The 10,998-nt window shown below is 41.1% G+C and overlaps 1 protein-coding gene across 2 annotated transcripts in view; it reads left to right on the plus strand.

Moving 5' to 3' along the window:
• The window catches only part of LOC140453396 (uncharacterized), a 234,964-nt gene extending 224,205 nt beyond the window's left edge, over nt 1-10,759 (plus strand). For both annotated transcript variants that reach the window (XM_072548025.1, XM_072548024.1), the window contains exon 5: nt 1,167-10,759. In XM_072548025.1, the coding sequence (XP_072404126.1) occupies nt 1,167-1,333 (167 nt within the window). In that variant the 3' untranslated portion in view covers nt 1,334-10,759. The remainder of the gene's footprint in view (nt 1-1,166) is intronic.
• Nucleotides 10,760-10,998: the final 239 nt, after the last annotated feature.

Here is a 10,998-nt window from a genome sequence, read left to right on the forward strand (position 1 = left end):
AGAGTCAACCAGATTGCTGTGGGTCTGGAGTCACATGTAAAACAGACGAGGTAAGGAGGTCAGTTTCCTTCCTTAAGCGCATTCAAGAACCAGATGGGTTTTTCCTAGAGAATTGACAATGGATATATGGTCATCATTAGAGTCTTAATTCCAGATATTTATTAACTTCCACCATCTGCAGGAGTTGAACCAGGGTACTCAGAACATTACCAGCATCTCTGGATTAGCTTCCCAACGATAATATCACAAGGCCATCCCATCCCTGATTTGCGGCTGTGAATATAAATTAGTCACCCAAACAAATCAATAAGGGAACTTTGGTGAACATGTGCTATTTGCTACCATAAGGAGTGGTTGAGGAAAATAATATAGAAGCTGAATAAATGCAGGAGGGATTAAGGAAAACAAGGTTATGTTGAAAAGGTAAGATGAAGAAGAGAATGGGAGGAGAAGTCTGTTGTGTAACTATTGGCCATGGACCAATTAGACCAAATGGCTGTTACAACTTTATAACTTCAATCTAATTCTGTGGAACTATGAGTTACATCTTCCAGCCGTTACATTTGTAACTCATTGGCCTGACCTGAGAAACCCCTCTGCTCGGATCTGTTTGACTTAGGGAGCTGCCTGCTAACACTGCTGTGGGCATACCTAAACACCACAGGCTGCAGTGGTTCAAGAAGGCCACTGCTGCCTTCTTCAGGGCAACACACACTGGCCCAGTCAGTGACCCCATACCCCAGGAATAAATAAACAAGCCTTCCCTGTTTCCCAAATTCTTGGACACTGAGCATTTTGGATAATTTTGACAAAATTGTCCAATAATATCTTAAAGGCAGAGGACAGGTTTAAAAAGCACTCCTTAGATAGAAGGAAGTTCAATGGTATCTTTAACAGTCATGGATACATCATTATAAAGGAAAGGTTGCAGGACTGCAAGAAAGGAACCAAGTGGGTAGATCTTTCAAAGAGAAGTAGTAGACCGAATGGCCTCGATTCTGTGCTTTCAACTACATGAGGAGTGAATTCAATCCACAAATGATGGTATAAATCTGTTTGATCCTGTGACCCATGTCTACCTGGAGACTACACCTATCTTGACTTCCCTTGTTTAATGGTGCAGGAGGTAAACTGTTATTAACCCTTTTCTGTTTTCTCCTACACAGCGGTTGTTGTCGGGGGGGTAGTTGGAGCACTCTTTGCTGCCTTCCTGGTCATGCTGCTGATCTATCGAATGAAGAAAAAGGACGAGGGAAGCTACACATTGGAAGAGCCGAAGCAGGCGAGCATAGCTTACCAAAAACCTGACAAACAGGAGGAGTTTTATGCATAAACAAATCAAGAGTGCCTCTCATTGCCTGGACTGTCAACAGATCGTCTCTGAAATAAAAACAAAAAGAATAATGATCCCAAATGATGTCGCTCGATTAAAGTTCTGCTAAGTAGCAGAGTCATGTTTTAATGCTGGTATTTTTCACGTGTGATGTTGAATTTCCTGTCGTTGTCCAACCTAAGCCTTCTAAAGGAGTCTGTTAGTAAGGGGCTATAAAATGCAAAGCACAACTGCTTATAGACAACTGCCACACTGCGTTAGAATTCATGTATAGTGCAGAGCATTGGAAATAGTCCTCGTGGTTGAGAGGTGCTAAGGCTCATATTATTAAGAGAAAATAGTTTTGTTAAAAGTCAATTTTGCTCATTTAGAATGGTCACGTTTTGCATCTGATTTAAACATTGGTGCAGTGTCAAAGGTTGTTCTGCAAAACAACCTTTGGAAATTCTGTGAGCAAAGTCTTGGTACCACGTTATCTGTTGTTTTCTGTTCTTGAATACATGTAATATATATATATCTACACACACACACACACGTGAAAGTGCTTGACTGTCCTCTGAAAATAGACAATCAATATCTGATGTCTATAGAGTTACTGTACTGAAATTGTATGAAAGCTAAATGGAAGAGTATTAAATTCTGATAACATAGCTGAGGTTTGAAGGTCACCAAACATATCCTTAAATTAATGTTGCTGAATTTTTGATACGTTTGTGTCAGATTGAATAAAAAGAAGTCTTGTTTTGGAAAACACTTTCCTACCATTAACACCTTGTTCCCTGTGATTCAGCCAAGGATTGGGAGAATTTGATTTGAGGGATGGAATTATGGTTTGCAATCAACAAGAAAAAAGCAAAAAATCCACCCTGCAAAAATATGCCTGTGTCCAGGGCACAAGCTCTGAGTGCATCACATTCACCAATTATGGTCACATCCAACACTTGGGAAGGAAACACTAAGAAAAAAGATGTGAGCGAGTGGTGAGAATCTTCTCTCCATTCCTGTTATTCTACACCCCATCTCTGGTTGCTCTTCTCAAGTGACAGAATTCCTTCTCTTTCTGTTTCTCTTTTTCCTCTCTCATATTCCTTTCTTTTTCCTCTCTTTCCTTCTTCCTCTTCTCACCTCTTTCATTCTCCACCATAAAAAAGTGAGGGAACGGTATCATTAAATAGAACTCTTCCACTCGACGTACCTTGACAATTTCCAGTGCCAAAATGTTAATAGACTCTTTGCTCCTGCTGTAAACTTTGGGATTGCCTCATCTCACAAATAATGACCTTGTATGTATCCTACTCACAAAGAGGAAGCAGTGTTGAAGAATCCAACAATATTGAATTAATAGGAAGTTGTACACACAGGACTTGGGGAACTGCAGGAACAATTGATGTATCTATGAGAAATTTGGGTTGGATAATGTGACAAACCCTACTGAGAGTTCATGTTAATCTTTTGCCATCTGAATGTATCTTTGTTTTTTTGAAGTCTGTCTGATATCAGAGACAGAAACAACTAAAAGGTCAAAGTTCACTTGCCACAATAATGACTTGTGAAATGTGGCATGGTTGGTAAGGTTTATTCAGTGAAATTTGGTGTTGAATTGACATACTGTCCAGGGAGGTAGGATGCAGATAGAGAAACCTAATGTGGTCAATACACTGATAAAGTGTTACATCTGGAATATTGAGATTGTCCCCAGGATTCGTCTGGTTTTGGATCAAAGGAGAGGTGGAAAGTAACATTTCAATGTCAGAAATGTGAAATGGAAACAAAAGTAAAATGCGCAGTTTGACCGTCAGCATCTGGAATGAGCAAAGTCAAGACACCATTTTGGTTCAAGATTTCAGCCGGTTTTTGAAAATTCAATCAGCCTTTGGCATGCACAATATTGACTGAGCTGCTTCTGTTTGGTTTTAAGATCCAGTGTTAATGGTTTCTCCTTTTATCCCCGGAGAATCTCTGAAGATGTATCTTTAATTCTCAGAAGAGCCAAACAATCACTGAACGCTGTCGCCTCCCATGTTACAATCTTTCTTGACGGCATCGTTGCTGGAATTAACGTTTGATTGAATCTATGGTGGCCCTGCCTGCCAACACCAAGATCAGGACAATATGAACAGAATGCTCAAGGTTCTCCTTTGAGTTTAACGTATAGACCATTCTGACTTTTAATTTGGCTTCAATAGTGTGAACACTGGTATCAACCAAGTGGTAGTTACAAGTGTGAAGGAAAAACACTTTAATACACTTTCTGTCAGCTTTTCCATTATAAATCTTGTGTTCCAAATTTGTAATGTAAACTTATTGGATTGTAATTGTGTTTTTCGCCAGTGGAAGCACAATAGTGCCATCACTGGTGGGATTGTGTAATCAAAACAGAGTAAAGATTACAGTGACCCTTTCCATAATCAAAGTGTGGACTGGAATTTATAGTGGTGCAGTGGGGGGGAAAAACACAGACGGACAGGCAGAATGTATGACGCTAAAGTGGGAATTGAGTCATGTTGATTCTCCCTGGTCCACTTATCTGCTGCTATCCAAACCACTTTCATCTGAGGGTTACAAAGCTGAGATTTTCCTTTTCCTTGTCTTAGTGGGAGGGTGAGTGTGTTAGATGGTGACTAACACTCCATTCTCGCTGTCAAGATAAGTCACCCTCATTAAGAACTGACAGATAAGAGTGAGGACGAGTTCTTGTCCTGTTACAGGCCTCACTTGGGTTTCAGAGAGCTGATAGGCAATCAGAGGCCAGCAGTATTTGGGGCCTAAAGTCTGTCAGCTGAGGCCTGCTCCTCATTATGTGTGTATGTTGGGGTGGGGGGTGTCCAGCAATGAGATTTCTATCTTCTTGTCATGGAGCAAGGGTGGCCATGGGGGTCCAATTAAAGGGAGGGGGAGGGGTGGCTTTCAAAGGCAACCACCTGCCCACTGTCCATGCCTCTGATTGGCTCCAGATTAGTGAAATTGGAGGTACCCCTCCCTAACTCAACAGGGAGGGTGCTGTGGTTACCTGGGAAATGAGATAACCACAGCAGTGGTTCTGAAGGTGGAGATTTGAATCTTTTAAGTGCCCAGTAATGACTACTGAAGGGTTTTAATTGTTGCCAAATGGAAGTTGCCCAAGTTGGAGTTCTTGTGGCACCATGGCAGTGTCCATACCTCCAAGCCACAAGGCCCAGGTTGAAGATCTAACTGGTCCAGAAGCATGTAATAACATGTCTGAACAGGATTGGTTAGGGGAAATAACATCTGAAAGTTGCCCATAGCATCTTCCTGCCCAGAAGGTAACCATAAGGGGGGGGGGGGGGGTTAGTGAGGAAAGGTGGTGGGTTTTCCCTCAGATAAACTTGCTCAATTATTTTGCTGTTATGCCACTTCGTTTACCATCTCCGGGAAGGAGAAAATTCTTCACTCTCTGCACAGTCTGTCATAGGACAGCAGACTAGCTAAGTACCTCCAGTTCAATCCTGAGAATCAATTACAGAATAAAAACTGACAGCTTAATTGGCTTTGGATGAACTTCCCTAGGGTTCTCTCAGAGTTTATAGAGGGCAGGATATGAATTTAAAAATTTATTTTCTTGATAATGCCTTTTTTTTCAACACAGCCTCCAATTCCGGTTGTGCTGTTACATAGAACCATGACATGTTTTGAATCTCAAGTCAGGAAACAGACTCTAAACTCAAGAAAGAGCTCCCACTCAGCGGATACAATCAGAGGCTCTCAATGAATTCCTGATTAAAGGTCAAACTATCAAGCATGAACGCCATTCACAAAATGTCAACATCTTACCTCCATCTTTACCTTCTTCAGTCACTGTAACCGCCCTGGTTAGAGCAGATAACAGGAAGTGAAAAGCCAGTGCATGTCATATTGCTGTTTATACTTCAAAGACAAATCTGACTGCTCCTGGCTTTCCATTCAGGTTAAATTAAATTTGTTAACTGATCAACCAGAATTAGAGTCCAGGCAATGGACTTAATGGAATTTGGAATAGAAGGGAAAATGAATTGCATTCATTATTCCTAAACTAATTACATAACAGTTTCATCACAATGACATTCTTAACCTGTAGTTTGTGCTTGTGTGGATGTTCCAACCTCGTCTCCTCTCACTCAATCTTTCTCACTGTATCTTGACACAGGAAAGATACCGCGGGGTTACATGTTTTTGTCATTGATTTTTAACTGACATATAAACATTGATTTATGTGGACAATAAGCTGCACAGGTGACTTGCACCTTTAGTTACGTTCGGTGTGGAGCAGTGGGGGGTAATATACAGTGCGTGATTGTAGCCCTGATTTGATCAGTCAGTCAGTTCAAAGGGTCATAGGCAAAAGCTCAGTTTTCACAAACTGAAGCTACAATTTTAATAACTCCATTGCTTCGAATCAAACCCCAAAATTTAACTTGAATGTCTTACCTTGGGAATTGGAGACTGCTCTTTTAGAATATTTTGGCCCGACAATGGAGAGAGAGGTTTCTCAATCCAGAATTGGATGCTGCTCTGCATGAGGCATTTCTCCTCCTGTTATCGTGTAGTTGTCATTTGACAGGACTGTGTGTAGGGGGGCATACGACGAGATAGATTTGTTTGTGTTGATGACCCAAGGTTTCCATTGCTCTTTGTCTGGCAGCAGGGGTTGGAGGCTGGAGCAGTGGTTTAGTCCAGACTGTGGCTTCCTCATCCAATTGTGACCACCCCCAAGACTGACAAATTCCTTTGGCGACTTGTAGAAATTTTGTTCTGCTTACCACTCTGCTGACAATTGACTCCCCTCGAAAATCATACTCCAGTTGCTACCAGCTGTAACACCGACAGCATCAATATTGTTATCACACATTGAAATGTTCAACAGTAAAACCTAATGGACCTTACAGGTAAAACGAGGTTTCCAATTGTAGTCAGCTATACCTGATTGCTGCCACTCATGTTTTATCACGTATGCTCTTTGATTTTAAAGGCTAAGTTAATAACATTGTGGTGGTACACAGCTTGTTTAATATGCCCATTCATGGGAGATTACATTCTTTGGCCCTCCTACACCCTTAATGAGAAATTAGAAAGTTCAATGATCAGATGGAGCCACCCATATCCATACAGCCTTCTAGTCACACAGCACAGAAACAGACTCTTCGGTCCAACTGGTCCATGCTGGCCAAATTTCTCAAATTAAACTAGTCCCACTCACCTGAACTCAGCCCATATCCCTCTAAATCTTTCCTCTTCATGCACCTGTCCAAATGTCTTTTAAATGTTGTAACTGTATCTGCATCCAGAACTTCCTAGAGCAGCTCATTCCACATGTGAACCATCCTCTGTGTGAAAAAGTTGCCCCTCAGTCCCCTTTTACATTTTTTTACTCTCACCGTAAAGATATGCCCCCTAGTTTTGAACTCCCTCACCCTAAAGAAAAGACGTTTGCTATCATCTTATCTCTGCCCCTCATGAGTTTATACACCTCCATAAGATCATCCCTCAACCTCCTAAGCTCTGGTGAAAAAAAGTCCCAGCCGATCCAGCCTGTTTTTATAACTTACTCCCTTCATTCCTGGCAACATACTGGTAAGACGTTTCCAAAACCTTTCCAATTTAATAATATCCTTCCTATGGCAGGGTGACCAGAACTGCATACAGTGTTCCAGAAGTTGCCTCACCAATGTCCTGTACAATCTCCTATCCTCAATAGTCTGAGCAATGAAGGCAAGTGTGCAACACAAGTATTCTTGAGGGGTCAGTCATCCAGTCTTTACCAATTATCAGTATGTTTGAATGGTTTTGAAAGTGGAACTGGGCAGATATTTGCAAAGCTATAGGTTAACGGGAGAAGATGGGTCACTGCGGAAAGATAAGTCTCTGATTTAGAAGCTGGGAGGCATTCTAGAGGTAGGCAAGAGGGGGCTGGAGGTGCCATGTACTGCTGGGCAAGTGGCACAGAAGGAAGGATGACATGGCACCTTGGTGCCACCTGGGGCAAACAGGCCATTCCCCAAGTGAGGTGCCCCCTTCCATCCACTCCCTTCCATTCGAATGGCCATGCTTAGCTGTATGTTGGCATCGGTGGTGTATTATTGGACTCAACCTGACCCAGAATCGCCACAAAAAGGGGAATATTTGAATGACCTCTGACGGCTTTTATACCTAGAGTTTGTTTCTCCAGGCTTCTGATTTTTTTTTTGCCTGTTTAATGTCACTGTTTCATAGAAGTTAAATAAAACAGGCAAAAGAATGAACAGGAAGTTTAAAGACAAACAGCTTGCTGATCCAATTGTAGCTACATAATCCACATTAGTTTTCTGTCTTAAGTAGCACATGATTCCTAGATTTCATTTCACTAAGAATTGCAGATATTTGCAAATAAATGCAAAGTGCTGAAGGGACTCAAGTGTTGGACTCTGACAAAGAGTCATATTGCGCTCAAAACGTTAACTCTGTTTTTCTCTCTCTTTAGATGCTGCCAGACCTGCTGGGTTTCTCCTACACTTTCCATTTTTATTTCAGATGTCCAGCGCCAGCAGTATTTTACTTTTATTTGAGCTTTGTTCAGCTTCATTTTCTAAAATCTAAGTATCATCAACACAGTTGTCCACAGGAGTCTGTCCCATTTATTGTTGCTGTTGGCCAAATGCAGTTGGTGAGCTCTCAGTGCAGGCTAGTGTGATGAATGGAGATTGGGGCGTGCCTGCATTGGGCACTGCTGTCTTTACAGGATTATGGGAACTGGACCTTAGCTGCATGTAAAAACAATGACTGCAGATGCTGAAAATCAAATACTGGATTAGCGGTGCTGGAAGAGCACAGCAGTTCAGGCAGCATCCAACGAGCAGCGAAATCAACGTTTCGGGCAAAAGCCCTTCATCAGGAATTTTATTCCTGATGAAGGGCTTTTGCCCGAAACGTTGATTTCGCTGCTCGTTGGATGCTGCCTGAACTGCTGTCCTTAGCTGCATGTTACAGCCCATTGCCAACACTAACACCCCTTGCTTTGATTAAGTTGAGACATTGGCAACTATTCTGAACTTTTTATTTCTTTATTTTTCGAATTCATTCCTACAATTTTGTACTTTTGAAGGTCTGTAATAGAACATAGAACATAGAAAAGTACAGCACAGAACAGGCCTTATGACCCACAATGTCGTGCCGAGGTTTAATCCTAATGTTAAAATATAATAACTTAACCTACACACCCCTCAACTCACTACTATTCATGTGTATATCCAGCAGTCGCTTAAATGTCCCTAATGACTCTGCTTCCACCACCAATGCTGGCAATGCGTTCACAACTCTCCGCGTAAAGAACCTACCTCTGATGTCTCCTCTATACCTTCCTCCTAATATCTTAAAACGATGACTCCTCGTACCCGTCAATCCTGCCCTGGGCAAATGTCTCTGGCTATTGACTCTATCTATTCCCCTCATTATCTTGTACACCTCGAGCAGGTCTCCTCTCTTCCTCCTTCTCTCCAGAGAGAAAAGTCCAAGCTTATTCAACCTTTCGTCATAAGGCAAGCCCTCCAGTACAGGCAGCATCCTGGTAAACCTTCTTTGCACTCTCTCCAAAGCCTCTGTATCTTTCCTATAGTAGGGCGACCAGAACTGGACACAATATTCCAAGTGTGATCTCACCAGGGACTTGTAGAACTGTAGCAAAACCTCATGGCTCTTAAACTCGATCCCCCTGTTAATGAAAGCCAAAACACCATATGCTTTCTTAATACTGGATTTATATCTTTATTTTATTTCTTTATCTCTAAGAATCTGTACTCAAGAATCTCCACCTCAGATAGTGCCATAAGTGGTGACTTGCCAACTTTTCTCTGTACCCATGTGAGTATATGTGACAGTAATGCTGATTCAAATCAATTCAATAAAAAGATTGGGTTTGGGAAATCTCACCAGAACCAAGACAGCTGAAGAGGAGTCCATTCTCTGTTCTGAAGAAGAGTCATACTGCTCCCGAAAGTTAGAATGTGATGGAGAGCAAGTAATTCCAAACCTATAGTTCTGACACTGTGAAATTTTCTTTTAAAACTGCAGAAAAACTTGGCCAAGTGACTTGTACTGTTGCACACGTTGCCTGGCAATGAAATTGAGTTTTCAGCAGCACAGACCACTCAAATTGGCTTGCTCCTACAAACTTCCTCATTGTGTTTTTCCCGCCCTGGAGTTTTATTGAGGAGCGTTCGAGATCTGAATGAAGGGTCAGAGTCGGTTCAAACCTTCCTGAGGCTGTGATGGGATTGGGACTGAGGCAGGGCTGAAATCCAAATTCAACCCAATATTTATTTTTAATGTTGCGGTGACAAAGTAACATGAACACAGTGGTTGAAGTTTTATGATGAGGATTACTCAATCTTGGTTTAATGTAAATACTTAACAACAAGTGGAAAGCTGCACAGTGTGGGCTTCAAATCAAACTCAATGCATTTGCTTTCTATTTCTCCACTCCCATCCAACTCCAAGAAGGAACACCTCTCAGATTTTTCATAAGAATGAATGACAGGCAGCATATTGAAATCACAATAACTGTCTACATTCTCATTTTGCCAGAGTGGAGGGCACATTTATACCTTTTATTTTTTCTCCACTTAGGAATCATTTTGCTCAAGAAATCCATTAAAGTCATGGGAAGGCTTGAGAACTGTGGACAATGTCCTGTTGAGTATTAATGGCAATGCTTGCTGTTGTGCTTTATGTTACACTGTTGTCACAGCTACCTCAGTGGCACAAGACAAAGATAACCAATCTCTTGAAATAGAATTGTGTCCTACTAGCATTCTGCCTGGAGGACAGGAGAATGGCCTTCCCGTGATAGTCAAAAATGAAAACGAAATGACAAACACACTTGACAATCGAACTCGAGGCACTCAGTGCTGTTTCTGTGGGATTTATCACTTTGTCCACAAAATGTAACCAGTGAAAGGGTGTAGTCCACCTGGTGGATCTATAAAGAAAAATCAGAACACTCCGAAACTCGCCCTCTGACAAATTCTGTAAATAGTTTTTAAAATCTGTACAAATTTTAATGGCATTAATGTGCGTCTTGGTATTTGTTCCCCCGAAAACAATATTTGTGTTACAAGGGTTCCTTGCACAGCAAAAGGGACCAAATGATAATTGGAACTTCAGCATCTGATTATTTGTCCAGTTGTATCTTGTGCGTTAATAATTCCACCTTTTGAAGAAGCATGTAAATACTTTTAATAGGAAATATATCATTAATGGATTTCAGTTGTCTTGTATATACACCCTGTAGAGTTGTAGCAATTTAGACCTACCAATACCTATCTTTCTAATTTGTAAACTGTTTTATTCCAAGTTGCTGGCCATGAGAAATGATTTAAAAAAAAAGGTTTTGTCTGTTTTTTTAAATTATATATCTGTGCTGTGTCCATTTATGAAATAAAAACAAGTTGGAACATCTTTAATGTTTTTAAGCACGATTGTGTTTTTTAGGTTTGATACACACTTCTTGAAAAAAGGGGAATTGATTTGAAAACATAATTGAAAAGAATGAAGATATATATGACGTTAGGTGTTGTAAATTTGAATAAAGGCTAGAAAGGGGGCGAGTAAGCTCAGTTAGTTGGAACTGCATGTGAATCAAAGTTAGATGAAAGGTCGAGGACTTCATTCCCATTCCGGTTATGGTTTACTCATGA

The sequence above is a fragment of the Chiloscyllium punctatum genome, chromosome 27 (assembly GCF_047496795.1).
Source record: "Chiloscyllium punctatum isolate Juve2018m chromosome 27, sChiPun1.3, whole genome shotgun sequence".
NCBI lineage: Eukaryota > Metazoa > Chordata > Chondrichthyes > Orectolobiformes > Hemiscylliidae > Chiloscyllium > Chiloscyllium punctatum.